The 17,685-nt window shown below is 30.7% G+C and overlaps 3 protein-coding genes across 18 annotated transcripts; 1 reads left to right on the top strand and 2 right to left on the bottom strand.

Annotated features, from left to right (window-relative positions):
• Positions 1 to 243: 243 nt before the first annotated feature.
• On the top strand, positions 244 to 4,803 carry LOC113521765 (serine/threonine-protein kinase PRP4 homolog). 15 transcript variants are annotated; one of them, XM_052899884.1, is made up of 4 exons: positions 268 to 363; positions 1,892 to 1,951; positions 2,526 to 2,749; positions 3,015 to 4,803. In XM_052899884.1, the coding sequence occupies exon 4, from the start codon at positions 3,072 to 3,074 to the stop codon at positions 4,740 to 4,742; it is 1,671 nt and encodes a 556-aa protein (XP_052755844.1). In that variant the 5' UTR covers positions 268 to 363; positions 1,892 to 1,951; positions 2,526 to 2,749; positions 3,015 to 3,071; the 3' UTR covers positions 4,743 to 4,803. The 15 variants fall into 15 exon arrangements, with proteins under 15 accessions (XP_052755851.1, XP_052755842.1, XP_052755853.1 ...); XM_052899883.1 differs by having other exon boundaries at positions 281 to 363; positions 1,858 to 1,951; XM_052899885.1 differs by having other exon boundaries at positions 282 to 328.
• A 110-nt stretch (positions 4,804 to 4,913) lies between these two features.
• LOC128201813 (uncharacterized) lies at positions 4,914 to 7,717 on the bottom strand. Its single transcript, XM_052899880.1, has 2 exons — positions 7,581 to 7,717; positions 4,914 to 7,054 (listed from the first exon to the last, which is right to left on the bottom strand). Exon 2 carries the CDS (start codon positions 7,047 to 7,049, stop codon positions 5,172 to 5,174), a length of 1,878 nt encoding a protein of 625 aa, XP_052755840.1. The 5' UTR covers positions 7,050 to 7,054; positions 7,581 to 7,717; the 3' UTR covers positions 4,914 to 5,171.
• Positions 7,718 to 10,713: 2,996 nt separating this feature from the next.
• On the bottom strand, positions 10,714 to 17,626 carry LOC113521668 (transmembrane protein adipocyte-associated 1 homolog). Of its 2 annotated transcripts, none has more exons than XM_026907279.3 (6): positions 17,262 to 17,626; positions 16,891 to 17,186; positions 16,119 to 16,376; positions 14,911 to 15,097; positions 13,723 to 13,852; positions 10,714 to 13,340 (listed from the first exon to the last, which is right to left on the bottom strand). In XM_026907279.3, exons 1-6 carry the CDS (start codon positions 17,348 to 17,350, stop codon positions 13,176 to 13,178), a joined length of 1,125 nt encoding a protein of 374 aa, XP_026763080.1. In that variant the 5' UTR covers positions 17,351 to 17,626; the 3' UTR covers positions 10,714 to 13,175. The 2 variants fall into 2 exon arrangements, with proteins under 2 accessions (XP_026763080.1, XP_026763082.1); XM_026907281.3 differs by having other exon boundaries at positions 10,714 to 13,337.
• Between the last annotated feature and the right edge of the window lie 59 nt (positions 17,627 to 17,685).

The following is a 17,685-nucleotide window of genomic DNA, read 5'->3' as shown; positions in this document are numbered from 1 at the left end:
ACCCCGCCTCTGTTCCACATCATCCCGAATTTAGTATAAATAAGCAAATCTCACATCTTGCTATTAATAATTAATTTTCGCCCTTTTTTAAAATTACTTTTTATTTAATCGTATCGAAAATAGGAAGGATAAATGACAATTTGTATAACAAAATCAAGACATTTCAATGACTTTCGATTTCTTGCTTATTCGCCCCAATTTACGGTTATAGTTTATCTATATACTCTTTGGAAATTATTCTCTAATCTATGAAAAAAAATTTCGAAAAAATCAAATCTTGTCATTGTAAAATGAAATAATATTAAAATATGTTTTCTAAAATTCTAAAGTATAATTTTATTATGTGTTTATTGATCACTTTGAGTGCGTGTTTATATTGTGTCGTTTATATATAAGATATTATTATATTGTGTAATATCTTTACAATTTGAAATTTGGTTGAATGAATTTTGCAACTTATCGACATCTAAACTGCTAATAATTATTGTCTGTTACACATGATTATTAAATATTTCTAAATTTTGTGCCACCAAGTCAAAATCTACTGTGGTTTACATCACATACGAGATACGTAGAATGTTTTTCTGTTAACTTTTACAGAAACTTTTTGTTTTAAACCATAAACAAAAAAAATCCTATTATATCCATCGATACATGACTAAAATTACTGATGTGCTATATATCATTGCTTACTAAAAATATTCAATCTACCTACTTTGCCAAGTGTTACTATATAAATGACTACTGCAAATATTTCTGTACCAAATATTGACTTATTTGTTCAAACTAGTTGACCCAGCAAACACTGTTATGAATCAAATCCTTTTTTCTTATCAGAATAAAAACTATCCTATCTCTTAAGTTAGATTTAATAATGCACATTAGGAGGAAAGGGATTGTTAGTAATGAGTTTTAACAGGCCCATTGCTAGCAATACGCCCTATCAAGTCGACCTCCACATAGTTCCCCCTGGAAAACATAGTGATTTATTCTTGTTCAAATGGTCACTACATGCCAACTGACCTGCTTTCATCCTCACCTATCACCCTTCGCTGGTATCCCATGAGTGTATATCGATAGCACATGCAGGGTTGTTACTATTCCATCTTCACCCATTAAAAAAATGCACATTGAATTGATAAAAATTGTTAGTAATGAGAACAGCCCCATTGCTAGTAATATACCCTGTCAGATCAACCTCTTTACAGTTCCCTCTTTTAGTTACTTTGATGAATTCATCACAATGTGCCAACTGACCAGCTGTCAACCTCACCTATCACCCTTCACTGGTGCCCCATGAGTGTATATCGATAATGCATACAGGGTTACCATTCCATTATCATCCATTAAAAAATCCTTACCTATCTTCTCTCACTGGTGCCCTGCCAGTGTATACCCCTAACATAAACAGAGTTACTATTGCATTATCATCGACAAAAAATATAACATTTACAAAATTTCATAAAATTTGATTGAGCAGTTTCCCAGAGTATTGTGAACAAACATTGTGACAGAAGATTTTTATATATTAAATTCATGTATTTTAAATACACTATGGAGGCTTAATGTGGTGAAAAATTTGCAGTTAAATATTACCTAAATGTTGGTAATGAAATAGGTATGTAGATACTATTTACCTGCAAATTTTTCATTCTATTAAGTCCCAATAGTATATTTAAAATATGAGTAAACAACACAAAAGTTTAAATGTAAATGAAATGTACATCTATTGAACTTTGTACTGTCATACATTTTTGAAAACTTTGTTATAAAATGATCTTAATTACTTTAATACTGAATTACATTATTAAGACATAATTAACTGACACAATCTACTTTATTATTCACATGTAATAGACAATAATAATTAGTAAATTATTCTACTCTCCAGTCTCCAGTACCCATATCATGAATTGTTATAAAATAGAATCTATACCATATTGAATTTTGTGTGAGTCTTCTGTTTTGTTAATAAGAATAAATTTACCTATTGTACTGTTAGTGAAAATTCATTAGTTCAGTCCATTAATAGAAATACCTATAAGTATAGATGGCATGAACTTTGAAATAATTATATTTTGTATTACTTTTTTGTAATATAATAATATGACAACAGGAAACCAATTATGTATGTAGCAAAAATATTAATTTATAGTCATAGTTTCTTTAACTCATTTTTGTTTTATTAATTAATTAATTATACAACATTAATTTTGGAAACAAAATGGATATTATTTTTACAAGTTATATTATATTATCATACCCCTTGTTTTTATATAATTTTCTGCAAACTGCAATTTGTTGATAAATGTGCTGTACCTATAAACAGTTATGTATTCTTCATTCATGCTATGCGTACTGTTTTCTGACTGTGTATAAATTAATAGCCGATAGTGAAATGGATGAGTACCTAATAAAATAATTTTCATTGTATACAACTGTACCTACCTATTTAACTATATTACTAATATTCTTGTATTTCATATATGGCATTTATTAAATTTAAACATTGTTTATTTTTCTAGCCATCAACTAGTATAATTTGTGATATACTAAATAAACCAATCACAGAAAATTAAAAATGGATGGTTCAATAAAGTGACAAAGTATGGCATCTATATTTGGACTGAATGACTGCAAAGGCAATAGTTAAGAATAATAAGATGAGAAGTCTTCAATTGACATCACACAGTTCCTAAAACAATAATGTTGGAACTAAGCATAGATGATAGTGCACAAGGGTGGAAATGTAATCAATGATACAGTAACCATAATTTATAAATGACATAACAAAGTCAAATTTATGAGAGTTTAATTTCTGTTTAGTTTTATATTTACAAATTACATTTTTATTGTACCTACTATTATAAAACTTTCATGAATATGACTAGGAGTCAAAATGCTTGAAATATAGATGTTAAAAAATAATGATATTTTATTGTAATACATAGTTACGTTTTTTTTTTTAATTAAAATCTGTTATTATCTTTTAATAACACATTGTATCTTTACAGATAGCTGTACAATATTCAAGGAAAATTTTATTTAAATTTGTCTAATTGATTGAAAACATGGCAGACCAAAAATTAAAAAGCAAATCATCCAGAAGTATCAGAGAAGAATCTAAACCAGCAAAAAGACATTATAAAGAAGACACCAAATACCGTTATGAGTCTAAAACTCCACCATTACCTACATCTAGTGTTACTATGGAAGAACTGATAAAACAAAGGGAGTCTCTTAAAAAAGAATTGAAAAAAATAAATTCTAAAAATTATTTGGACACCAAAGTAAAATTACAGAAACATAATAAATATGATAAATCAAAAGATAATACAGTTTTAAAGTACAAACGAAAACATAGCAGTGACCAAAAAAAAGATGACAAAAATATTGTAAACACTTCACCTGACCATATAGATTCAGAAGATGAAGAAAGTATTATAGAACAAAGAAGGAAACGGCGTAAACAACTTTTAGAAAAATTTATTACATCATCACATGAACACAAATCTGAAAGTATAAAAGAAGAAAATATTATCGAAAGTGCCAGTAGCAGTAATGAAACTGATAATCAAATACAAAAACCTCAAATAACAACTGTTACTAAAGAAACAAGAGATATGTTCTCTGAAAAAGATGATTTTATCTTCAATAATGACTCTGAATTTGTGACACAAGATAATGAAAATAATACACAATTAATTGACAACTGGGATGATCCAGAAGGATATTATAACACGCGAATTGGAGACATTATTGATAGTAGATATACAATAAAATGTATATTAGGTCAAGGCGTATTTGCAAGCGTTGTTCGTGCTCATGATATTAAAAATGGCAACAAAGATGTTGCTATAAAAATAATAAGAAATAACGATCTCATGTATAAAACTGGTCTTAAAGAATTATCTTTTTTGAAAGAAATCAATGATGGAGATATAGAAAATAAATACCACTGTGTGAAGTTTATTAGGCAATTTATGCACAAAGGACATCTTTGTTTAGTGTTGGAATCTTTACACATGGACATGCGAGGTGTTATAAAAAAATATGGCAAACATGGTCTCAATATGAAAGCGTTGATGAGCTACAGTAGACAACTAATGTTAGCTTTGCGACTTTTAAAAAAACTTGGTATTATACATGCGGATGTAAAACCAGATAACATTCTTGTAAACGAGAAAAAAAATATTTTAAAATTATGTGATTTTGGCTCAGCGTCAAAAGCTGAAGATAATGACGCCACGCCATATTTGGTGTCCAGATTTTATAGAGCGCCGGAAATAATATTAGGAATACCGTATAAACACGGTGTAGATATTTGGTCAGCCGCATGTACAATTTTCGAAATGGCAACTGGAAAAATACTGTTTACTGGAAGCTCTAATAATAAAATGTTAAAATGTTTTATGGACTTCAAAGGTAAATTTCCAGCTAAATTACTAAGAAAAGGTAAATTTAAAGATCAACATTTCAACTATAATAATAATTTCCTTCTTCATAAAAAAGATGAATTGTCTGGTAGAGAAAAAGTAGTTGAAATAAGTAATGTTTGTGCCACTAAAGATTTACACAGTGTACTTAAAAAATCAGCTAATAACTTAACTACTAAAGATGAGAAGAAATTAGGCCAACTGAAAGAGTTCTTAGATAGAATTTTAGTATATGATGCTTACCAGAGAATGTCTATTTTGGAGTGCCTAAAACATCCTTTTATTCAAGAAGAGTTAGAAAAATGATATTAAACTGAAAAGCAATAAATAAATTTTGTTGAGGATAAAACTTTTTTATTTATCATTATCTATGCTCACTATTACATCCGTATTGTAGTCAAAATTGAAGAAATTGATCTTATCGTTTTAGATAAGTGGATACACATTGGTTATATTAACAAAAAAGACCATCAATTAGAGATGGGCAATCCACCTGGGTGGGTTTAAAGTCTGGTGGGTAAAAACCGGGTGTTTTGGGTTTATTGGGTTTAAACCCCATAAACACCCAAATTTTTGGGTGTTTATGATTTTGTACTTCATCATCGTCATCTCAGCCGCAAGACGTCCACTATACTGGACATAGACAATATTATTATGCAGCCTACAGAATAAAAAACTTTTAATTTGATTTTGAGTTTATTAAGAAAGAGATGAAAGTAAAATGTAAAACTACAGTCAATCACTGTCAGATTCAGAGTTATTACAAGCGATGAATTGTATAGGTTCGATAGGCTCTATTTCGTCTAAACTGTTATGTTCATTTACTTGCTCAATGAAAGCTTCTAAGGTATTTTCTTCATTAAACTGAATGTCCTCGCATTCAGCTTTATGTTTAAGATTCCAGTTATAACAAATGAATGAAATTTTTTCAGTTCTTTCAGTTGTAAGTCGATTTCTTTTGTTATTATGTATGTAGCCTTGGATACTAAAGGAACGCTCAGTGGCTGCCGAAGTACAGGGAGCTGATAGAATACGAATCGCTACTTTGCTTAACTCAGTGGAACCACAAATACCTTTCCACCATATTAGGGGCTCAATGCTATCTAATGAGCTCCATACAAATCCTCTGGCCCAAAAGTTTTCTTTAGCTTTATAACACGCCAAATCTGCCATTACATTTGACAAACTTAAGTGTTGGCTTAAATTGTAGATAAACTCCATACCCTTAAGTTCTTCCTCTTGAGTAAGTTCGACTCCTAGAGTCCTGGGGTCTAGAATATATGCTGCAAAATGTATTGGCCTCATTGCCATATTGCATCTTGAAGATACTGATGTTAGAATCTGCTGTTTGCTTTCTTCGCTCAATGTCGAAATCTCATTTAATGCAAAACGTATCTTAGCTTGTACATCTCTAAATGTACTCGTAATGTATGTGCGATGCAAACGATTCTGGTCGCTCTCTAAGTAAAATATGCTTTCAGTGACTGGTTCCAAAATACTTATACATTCCCCTGTCTTCGTCCAGAAATCATCACTTAGAATTAAATCTTTAATATCTCTTGAAATTACCACATCTTCTCTAACTGTTAATATTTGCAAAGCTATCTTATTTGCTTTCAAACTTTTTAACGAAGTAACATGACTTCCCCATCTTGTAGCACAAGGCAATTTTAGTGTTTGTGTAGAATCTTCACCCTGCCTTGATTTTATCAACAAGGAACTTAATCGTTGACTCCTTTTAACAGTTTTTATTATATTTATGGCTTGCATAATAAACACAGTTACTTCTTGTATCTTTACAATATCTTGGCACAACAAGTTAAGGAACCGAGCACAGCAACCGAGAGGAACAACATGTGGATATTTGAGTTTTGTTAATTCGAATGCCTTTTGTATATTTCTAGCGTTATCGCCAATAAGTACAAGAAACTTATTTGCTCCATACACTTTCATTACTTTTTCAACTTCTTGGCTAAGGTATTCACTAGTGTGAGGATTACTTTCTGTATTCAAACTTTTAACGGATGCAGGTTGAGGTTTTGATATAAGAAAGTTTATTATTCCTTCATTTCTTAAATTAGACCAGCCATCGCACTGAAGGTGTAAGTAACTACAAGCATTTAGTTCCTCATTTAACTCAAAACGCATTTCTCTATATATTTTATCTAAGTATTTTGTCGCTAAAGCTTTACGTGAAGGTATTTTAAATTTTGGTTGCAATTTTTCGAAAAATTGTATCCATAAAGGATGTTGCACCATCGATAATGGCGTCCCTGTTACAAATATAGCTCTCGCTAATTCTGTTTTTATATGATCATCGGTGTCTTGAAACTCAGCATTTATTGTAGTGTTAGCAGACGACGAGGGGCTTATAAAAGAATCATTTGTCTCTATCTCTGACAGTCCAGACATTTTGGTTTTGGACGAGCTATCTTTTATAAGTTTCATAGAGTCTTTTAATGTTTCTGGAGATTTTGGACAAGTGATAAGATGTTGAAGCATTTTGGCAGCATTACTGAATTTGTAGACCTTATTACAAAGCTTGCAAGAAACAGACTTGTTTGGTAAAGTACGGTAGTGCTCCCATATGCGTAAATCTTTAGGTCTCCCCATTGAACCTAAAAAAATGAACGATGATTAGTTGGTCTGACGAAAATTCAACAATAGAGTGCCTATTTTTTTACAATGATTATTTCTTGTTATTTACAATAAATTTAATAAAAAAAAAAAATAAAATAAATACAAAAAACCTTTGTAAAATTACATCTCCTCGGAGGATTAAACGCAGACGCTAGTTTATTATCGTATTGTTCTGTATTTTTCTCAGCAACTTCTTTAATTCGATTAGGTACTTACGCATATTATGTTAAAAATAAATATCTAGTACACATCTTAGGCTATCCACCATTATTATCCAATGACGACTCTCAGCTAACTATGCACTATCATCCAAAATAAACGTGTATGGAAAATTTTATCCCAGTCGGTTGAGGATTGAGGATAATTGCATCAACATACGAACATACCTACATACTTTTATTTACATAACGCAAGCTAAATAAAAGCTTGTAATAATACATCTAATTTTAAGTTAAAATTGTTAAGTGATCATGATATAATTGTATCATTCAAAAATCCACTTACCTTTAATTATTTCTTGTTAAGTATAAATATTATTTCAAATCTGCTCCCTTAATATGCACTTTTTTACTGCTTTTCCTACCTAACACGTTACCAGGAAGTCACGTTACCAGAGTCAGAGTAATAGTGAACACGTTTGACAGTGATTGTCGTCGCCTCATATTCAGCGTCGACGAATAGGGGAATCCCCAGTCATAATGTATTGCATGCGTGGCGGTCTTACTTCAAATCCATAAACAAAGAGATAATTACAGAACTCGATACTAGATGGCGCTGTTTTTGTTTGAAGAAAGTTTGCGGGCTAAAATACATAGAATTTCATCAATGACTTCCACAAAGAACAACATTTCTGTTTTTTCTAAGTCCGTATCTCTTCCGTATATTTCATAAGATATAAGCTTGGGCTACATTGTTATGCAACGTGATTTTGTCGCTGTCTTGCTAGCAGGGTTGACAGATATACGATTTAAATCGTACTCATACTATTATTTGTCTATTTTTTAATGTACGATCGTAAAGATTATGATCGTAATTCGCACAAAAACATACGACTTTTTGGTTACCTGGCAACATTTTTATTATGAAACGAACATGCTCACATCATCAGTCACATGCAACAATTTATTGGGGATTTCCCCTTCACATCTGGCAGTCCTGCTTGCTAGAATATAGGTAAGTCAGCCACAGTTACTGACGATCGATATTTAAAGGGTATTGTTTTTGTGCTAAATATTTCATAAAAACGTTATTTAATACTTTGTGGATTATTAATTTAGTTGATAATCACTGGAAGTAAAATGGATGCTAATTTGAGAGATCAAGATCTTCGTATAAAACAGTTAATAAAAGAAAATCTACGTAAGTACTCTTTTTATACCTAGGTAGGTAAGGTATAATAAACACAAAAGGTACTTAGATCGCGTGTGTTCGAAGCATTTATTCTAATAAATTTAATTTAAAATTGTAGAAAGAAAAAAATGTCTGCCAAGCCGTAGCCGAAGCCGATCTCCAAATATATTTGGCGATAGTGAGACCCAGTGTCCAGATGATTTACCCAGCGTCGTCGCAACAAAGAAAAAAACGAGGATAAAGTAAAAGAAAATTTACTGAAAGAAGAAACAAACTGTTCTAAATGCTTAATTTATGGAGAAGAGGATAAAAGAAATGAGTATTTCGGACTGTTAGTGGCTCAAGAATTTAAATATATACGGCCATGTGTGCGAACGAGGTGTTATGAAGAAATTTTAAAGTATCTACGGGAAGCAAAAGGCCAACATGTTGATCAACTGCAACATGAAAACACTGAAAATTAATTACTTTCATTTTATTATATATAGATTTTTAAAATTTCCTGAAATATTATTAGTTAACGTTTTATTTAATATTGTAGAATTGATCAATACAATTTATAAAAATAATTTATTGGTATTACTTACATATTTTCAAAAAAATACGTAAAAACCTATTTTTTTGGGTGATTATGGGAGTTTATGGGTGTTTATTGGGTTTTTACCAAAGCACCGGGTTTAAACCCGGTGCTTTGCCCATCTGTACCATCAATTCATGTTAATAGGTAAGTATCATGTTAATGGATTATGGTTAAGCAACATCTCATTTTTCACTCGTATATACATAATTATAATATACACCTTTTTCTATAATCATTCCGCCATATTGTGATATTGTAATATAGGGGAATATTTTAAAAATTGCTGATTTGGGTTGATTTTGTATTTCAAGGTTCTTTCTGAAATGGTGATCCAGGGCAAATTTAAATGTATTTATGATACAAGTCATAAATTATACCTGCTTCTGAACCAGGACTAGCCAGAGAATTAAATGTCAAGATCGCCCTATGCAATCACCTCATGGCCGTCTCTCTATCGTGCCATATATATTTTAATTAGTACTAGTAGTATTAAACATTGGCGACTGAAGTTAAGAATTATTTAAAAATTTGTACTCCTTGTAATCCTAATCAATTTAATTAGTAGTTTCTTTGTCTACATGTTTGTCTTACGAAATTAACAATAACCTCTTTATAGTTTAAATTTAGCAATAAGTTTTATTAAATCTTAAATATTACTAATGAATTTAAACTATTATCAGTCTTGGTTGGGTAAAGATAATTTGTCAATTTCTTTAGAAAGGAAAACTGCGCTCACCATTGCAATTACTCATTGCCGTCGATATGTACATTCTTAAAGCTATGTCAATGTTCAGGTTAATATCTTTTAGATTGTATAAGCAGATATGTATAGGTTAATGCGGACACAATTTTGTCTATTTTCTTTGTTTAAAATCTCGTGCCCTTAGACACGTGCCTAGTTTGCCTTAGGGATAATCCGCCCCCTTGCTATAGCAAAACCCAAGTTTAGCCTAGGTAAGCTGAACTAATTGGTTAAGTTAGTTTAAATATCCATGGATGTGTAATAGATGCACTATCTGAAAATTTATCTATTAAATAGGTACAAATACTTGTGGCCGTTGGGGAAAGGTATTGTTAATAGTGGAGACTAAAGACACCGATGCTAGCAATATATCCAACCAGGTCAACCTTCGCGTAATCTCTGGAAACTGTCGTACTCATATCCAGGTATATTCATCACGATAGGCTAACAGACTTGTTTTTGTCTCGCCTCTCATCGCTCGCTGGTGCCCCGCCATTATAAACCCATAACGCAGGCGAGGTAGACATTCCATCGCCCATTAAAAAAAAACGCTCGTTGCTCTTAGCCAATATTATTATCACAAATAGATATTATATTATCTATGCTTACTGTCCTCAAAAAAGTTTTTTATTTGGTGATAATGGAATGGTAACTTCTCTTGCGCTAACAGTATACACTGACGAGGCACCAGTAAGTGATGGTACGCGCGGGTCAGTTAGTCCATCATGGACAAAAATTAACAATTCAATTTCTCTCTCTCTTTCAATTTCGTTATACTTTATTTATTTATATGCTTTTGTGCATTCGATTAAAATATAGATTTTAGGTTATAGTAAAAATGTACACGCGCATTTATTCCTTAAAAGGATTTCTTCCAGTCAACCTCGAGAACCCGAAAGGAAAAAATGTCTATGTAAATACACTTATGTATAGGTATTCTAAAAAGGTAGTAATAAAACAAATAGTAGAAGTATTCCATTTTATGTTGCCTAAGAGACAAAACAACAAAAATATATGCCTTCAACCAAAATATCACTATGCTTTCACATGGACATATGTGAATTATCACAATTTACAAAGGAAAAATTGACAATAGTCATAATCATTAATTAGGGTTAGCCAGCAAGAATTCAATTGACATAGGTACAGCAATGCCTGCAAATTATGTTTTTAACATAAAAGTAATTGCCAGTCTAGAAAATAATCACAAAATCTTTACACGGAACTTACAAATGGCAAATAAAAAACAGTACAATATTTATACTTAAATCTGGCTTCGCTCCACTGTTGTAAGCTTCTTCAGACTAGTCTTGCAAACTACTTTGCAAAATAAAAATTAATATAGAAAATATAAAAACAACAACAAAGTAATAAGTGGGTAAACCATCACAGTACAATAATTACATATTTAACTAAGTATACGAATATATACAATAATGTTTTAGTATTGTATTAAAAAAATAACACTGTCTTAACAGACTTTAAAGACAGCAACAAAATCTAACAAAACAAAAACCAAATAGCCAAACCAATTCTTTACAGATACGGCTATAGGGGCGTAAGCTCCACAGTGGTTGGTTATTTACTTTTAGTTTTATTACATACGGTCGCCGCAAATATTACATTTACGCTTATAATAAAATATCTATAGCACGTCGTTTAATTAGCAAACTACGCAAAATCCAGTTTTCAATAATATAGGTATACCTGCATATAGGTACGTAATACTTGTAAAAAGATTATATAAATACTGTTAAAGTAATTCCATTTCTAAAATGTACGAAAAGAATAAACACAAATGTGTCTTAATGATTGAATTTAACTATAAAGTTAAATACAAGAAATTCAGATATGTTTATTAAGAACTCAGTGAGGTAGCAAAACGATATGAAAAATATATTCGTTGATAATATTCAAATATTTATGTCTAAGAATTTTGGCAACATTTCTGTAAAACTTGTAACATATGAAATAGAAACCCTAATACAATATGTATGCATGTAAGTACTATTTGTTGACGTTACAAATGTTTTTTTAATGATGAAATATGTAATCCTTATAATTTTTACAAGCTAGGATATAATCTGTTACGATTTTTCATGTGTTTATCTGAGCTAAAATTTAACCACTGTATGTACAAATAGAGTTTTAATGTGCATTATTCTGATTTAATAATAAAAAAGGAATGCACCAATAATTGTAATCAATAATATAATCTGTTAATACCTCGTTTTGCACAAGTTTAGAGCCAACGATTTCATTATTCGCCTATATTTGTAATGATTTGTCTTGAAGTGCTACAAAATACGGAATTTATAAAATACAGCTGGTAAAACATTTTTAACAATTGATATTAAACTTTCTGTCGGTGGTGATTACAATTAAAATAAAGACATATTAATAGAAAGTTGTAAAATAACTATACAAACATTATATTAAGATATTATTATTCTCTATTCATCCCTTTCAATAACATGGACAATATTAAAATATCTTTCACTTCAATTACTATTTACCAAAATATTGATTTTGATAATGCTAAAAATTTTTACATAAGAACATCTATTGCAGTTGCCCATTATATAGTGTCTGCAAGGAAATCTCTGGTTATTTCATAAACAGTACAATTAATTATTATAAATTATCACTTGTAGTATGTACATTATGGATGTAATAAATAATTCTGATACTTATCATTAAATATGTTTGCTAATTAATTAGCACAAATAAGTACATTATTATCCATCTAGTTAATATTTTTTTTTTTTTTACATTATCAAAATCAATTTTTTTTTTTTTGGTAAATTTATTTAAGTATTTTATACACTATTCTGATCTACAAATCCAGTTTAATAATGTCTTACTTTTTTACATGACTATTGGATTAGTGCTTTCAAAAATTAAAAAAAAAAAACTAGTTAAAAACCAGCTAGGCTCAGAATCTTAAGGGAGAAACCACATTACATAACACTAACTATAAATTGTTCATTGCTTAGTGCACTTTTTATTATTATAATTATTATTTTGTTAGTTTATTATTCTACATTAAAATAAAATGTGAATATAGAAATAATTAACCTTACGATTTCGCAACTATTTACATAATGTAGCTTTTAATATAATCTAATGTCAGATTAGTGGATGGATCCATTACAAATAGACACTATATTTAAGAGAGAAATAGGATGAAAACAGTCTTAAGAGATGATTTGATCACTGGCTTCAACTATCACAAAGTAAGCAGCACAACACTTGGTGTGAATAGGTAGAATAACTTAAAACATGTTATATTGAGATTCTAATAGACATAACCAATACCTATATTTTATGTAGCCCTAATGCTTTTTTAAGTATACTCTATTATAAATATGTAGGTAGTTCTATACTGTTTTTCTTTGGATGTTTATATTTACTATCATTACCATTGTTATGTCGATGGCATGTTTTGGCTATGAAAGCCTGGTACTCCAATTTCTATAGATTGACCAGATGCTATCGAGTCGGGACTTTGGAGTGATGCGCTGTAGACTGGGTTCATTGGTGTTGTACCTTCCGCTTCAAAAAGCGTACTGTCATACACGCTATTACTCTGCTGAGAAATATTACACACAAATAAAATATATTCATAAAAATATACATCTTTTAAGTATAAGAATAGATTTCTTTACTAGCGTATATATTACATACAATTTATATAAAATTTATTGTAAGTATATTTTTTTTATTAACAATTTATTAAATATGTATTTAATCAAACTGTCAATAACAAAAATAATCGCAACTAGTACATGCTTTTAGTTTAATGTGAGGACAAAAAAAAATAACTTTGTAACCTATATGTTAAATGTACATTATTGTCGGTCAATATCGATATTTTGATTAAACAGACCACTCACTACAATAAATCTATTTGAAGGATGAATATAAAAAATTGCTGATTTAATGAAATATTAGTGTTCCACAAAATTGTTTACCTGGTAAATGTAATCAGAATCCGTCTTGAGTGAACTGAAACTTTGCTGATGCGGCAGTGACACTTGATCGTCGTCCATGGGTTCGTCCATTTGAGCCTTGTACGAGAACATTATACTTGGCTGCGAAACACTGCAAAAATGCAAAATCCTGCTTAGTTTGAACCAGATATCTTTTTATACAACTTAGCACACATGCTAATAGCCCATTTGATGAAAAGTGATAACCGTCTCCTACAGACATGAACATAACAAAACACATTATGATACCTACAGTATTATACATGTCTTGTGATTTACCTATCATATCCCACCCTTTAAACTAAAACAACTATGTAAGTGCAGCTGCATCGAGGCAGAAACACGAATCAGTGAAATACACTTAACCATTTTATGCAATAATTAAACTGACCCAGTATTTCATATAAAGGTTACATAAAAATAAAAAATAAAGCTTAAAATAGAACATTATTCTGTGGTACATCCTCGTAAATTATTAAACGGTCGAAAGATGAGCAGCAGCGTCTAACTTTAAACATCACCAAAGCCTAATTATGGTTGCCAATCCGTCTACCAAACGTAACAATTACTAGCAAAACTCCCTATATTCAGCAGTGGACAGTTAATGACTGATATGATGATCACATGCTTGTAATATTTAAATTCTAATTTGCTTATCCTTACGTATAAATGCATAAGTTTATTCGTCTATTACATCTTACTGTCTTAACAGCTCTAGTTGAACTATAGACATGAGATATTATCATCATTCATATTATACACAGTAATTGTGAAAGAGAAGGAAATAGGCTACTTTTTATTCTGGTAGTACAATATCGTCATAGTCGTAGAATACTGACGGATCTGACAAATATTACATATATAGATCCGTCAGTATTCTACGACTATGACGATATATGTATATCTCTGTCACTCGGACAAAATCGTAGGTAAATAATACTAGTTAAATAATTAGATATTTTATGGACTAAATATTCTAATATTATAAAAGTGAAAGGGAATTCGTTTGTTTGTTACCTTATTAATCATTAACGGTTTATTCAATCGTTATGAAATTTTGTATACGTATTCTATATGAAATGGAAGGTTACTTATTATTATTATCACGATCAGTAAATATGTCCCGGATATACAAACGAAGCCGCAGGCAAAAGCTAATAATAAAAATACCTGAAGAACTCGCTGAGGAATGTGTGGTAGACAAGTGGCGTATATAAAGAGAAATACAGCCAAGTGGTTACATCTACTACACAAAGACCTGACTGCATAGAGCCCCACGCCAGAAGCCCTGCGCCCACTGCTTGAGTTATGTTGAGAAGTGCAAGCAGTAGCACGTACAAGTAGAAAGAGAGTTTGGCTGGAATATAAATAATTTGTGAGTTATAAAAAATAAAACACGAGTTGTGTTCCGCTATTCATGATGCAATGGCGAGTTTTTGTATTGTCATAATCACAAATAAAAAAGCAATATTGTTAAGTAATGATAGTTTTTTGGCTGTTCCGTGTAAAGAAGTACTTCACTTAATTAATTGGCAAATCAATTAGTTCTATTAGTTTTACTGATATTTAGCGTTAAAATACCCAATCATGGAAGAGTATGAACCTAACCAAATAGGAAAGGTTGCTCAATCAAGATAATTTATATAGTGAATTGAAATATTACCACAGTTAGATAATACTTATGATAAAATTCATAAAAATAAAATAAAACAGTAGAACCAATTGATCATATTATAATGATCATACTTTAATATAAGCATGTCTCATTGTATCTCACTGTGATAAATTGTGAAGAGAAAATAAATCTATTTATTATTATTATAATGAAAAATATAACAAAATAAAATAGTACCAATGTAACTTTCACTTATGGAAAAATCAATTTGGTAATTCGACAATTATTCATTAGCAGACATAATCTGAAACTATAAATTACATAATTTATGGTTTGAACAACAAAAGGAAACATGGACACACTTATCACAAGTTATTATTCTGTTTACATTTATATCTGCTCCAATGTAGCTTTACTATAATTAGTTACAGTTAGTTTATATATATATATATATATATATATATATATATATATATATATATAAAAACATAAAACATTAGACTTGATAAGATTTAATTCTGAACAAATGAGACATAATATATACATAATGTAGGTAGTTTCTAAATCACATTATTCATGTACATATACATAAAATTAGAAAATCAAATAAATAGCTCAGAATACTTCCTCAAAGATACTTATGGGCAAAAATAATAAACATGAATATATACGAACTGTGCTAGTGTTTAGTACTTTTTAAAAAATGACATGTTTATTTAATACTAATCGCAATAATTTTATTATAATATAGATATAAACTTACTAGGTAAAGCCAAATAGTCTCTCAATGGAATCCAAGGCAATAATAATATGACGAAATAGATGAGAGCAAACACCAAAGATGATGTAAACCAAAACAGCATTCCACCATGTCCAAACAGATTATAATCCCTCGTATCAATGTGGAACATATCATCTGGCATTACTATTTCCAGGGTGCCTTGTGTTATAGTGAAAGCCAGGGATAAGAGTGATGTAGCTAGGAGCACATATCTGATACTGCTGCGGCTGTCTAAGTGACCTAAAAAATATTGTAATGTGTGTGGGCCTGTAGGTGACTTACCATTTTCCATCAGGTGGGCTATTAGTTTGTTTGATAGCAACTAGTTATCAGTCCACCTGATGGGAAGTGGTAACAGTCACATAGATGTCTATAGAGACATGAACAGCACCAAGAACATCAAAGAATACATTGAGACTAGAAACTTGAGTGAGACAGAGGTACCCAAACAGAAGACATTAATCCCCTTATTTAAAAAATCTGATAAAAGCAAATTAATTATTACAAATCCCACGAGAATTAATCATGGTGATTTCCAGGAACAACAGCATGCAGATCTAACTTACAGGGTACATTGCTAGCAATCAAACTATTAGACCCCATTATTAACAATCCCTTTTCCCCTGTAAGTGATAATAGGTAAAGATGAAACCAAAGACATTGAGCCAGGTTTTCAGAGTATTGATCCTCTCCTTCATAGTAAATCTTAGTTAATTTCACAGTTAAATTTAATTATCACAAAGAGAATACTCACCAAAAGCCAAACCAAATATAACAACGCTCATCTCTGTAGCTAACAGAAAGAATCTGACAGTGACCCACAATACTTTATCCACCAGCCCCCCCACTGGCATAGCTGCATTAACTGTCATTGATACCGCACATCGCACCAAGCTTATGATCACATTTCCCCAAACCAATGCATAAAAAGTTAAAAATATAGGACTACTAGTAGCACGTAACTTCAACTGAGCTTTGTTAAATCTCACCACTAAGAATAGCACAAATAAAGCATTTGGTATCAAAATTATCAAATCCCATATACGGACCCTGAAATGAACAGAAAGTTAAGAAAAAAGACAACAAAAAACAAGGCCATAACATCGCAATACAAACTGTAAGTACCTCGAATTATTTATTTCATAGTACAAAATGTATTTACAAAAGGTGTCCTCCGTAACAGGTGGATAATCCGTTCCATTGATGCCATACATTTTCTTCTTGCCTAATTATCCAGTAACAATATTACGAAAGCGAATTCCTTCCGAACCTTCGAATGCTGCGATGGTGATGCATAACTAGTCTAATGATCGGGTATTCAAATAGCACTTTGTTATGTTAGGTCAACTTTAACATCATAAAAAATATAAAGCGCGCTTTCAGAGATTTGCTTGCTTTCTAATTCAATTTAAAATGACGACACTACATACACGCAAATAAACTCATTGAATCGAACAAGGAATCAAGGGAATTGAAAGTTGACAGCAAATGTCATTCATGTTTTGGGTATTACAGATCTGTGGTATAGATAGTTCGTAAGTTATTCTGT

This window comes from Galleria mellonella, unplaced genomic scaffold, assembly GCF_026898425.1.
Source record: "Galleria mellonella isolate WM207_F2 unplaced genomic scaffold, CSIRO_AGI_GalMel_v1 utg63, whole genome shotgun sequence".
Taxonomy (NCBI): domain Eukaryota; kingdom Metazoa; phylum Arthropoda; class Insecta; order Lepidoptera; family Pyralidae; genus Galleria; species Galleria mellonella.
The sequence above is the reverse complement of the archived record's forward strand: the minus strand, read 5'-3'. Positions and strand labels throughout refer to the sequence as shown.

Bases quoted from the DNA above. Each gene is read 5' to 3' on its own strand.
- LOC113521765 (XM_052899891.1), top strand. From the start codon at position 3,072: ATGGCAGACCAAAAATTAAAAAGCAAATCATCCAGAAGTATCAGAGAA.
- LOC128201813 (XM_052899880.1), bottom strand. From the start codon at position 7,049: ATGGGGAGACCTAAAGATTTACGCATATGGGAGCACTACCGTACTTTA.
- LOC113521668 (XM_026907279.3), bottom strand. From the start codon at position 17,350: ATGTATGGCATCAATGGAACGGATTATCCACCTGTTACGGAGGACACC. The intron at 17,187-17,261 runs GTACTTACAGTT...TGTTCATTTCAG, and splicing joins TATGAAATAAATAATTCGAG to GGTCCGTATATGGGATTTGA. The intron at 13,853-14,910 runs GTATTTTTATTA...GCATTTTTGCAG, and splicing joins TTCCTCAGCGAGTTCTTCAG to TGTTTCGCAGCCAAGTATAA.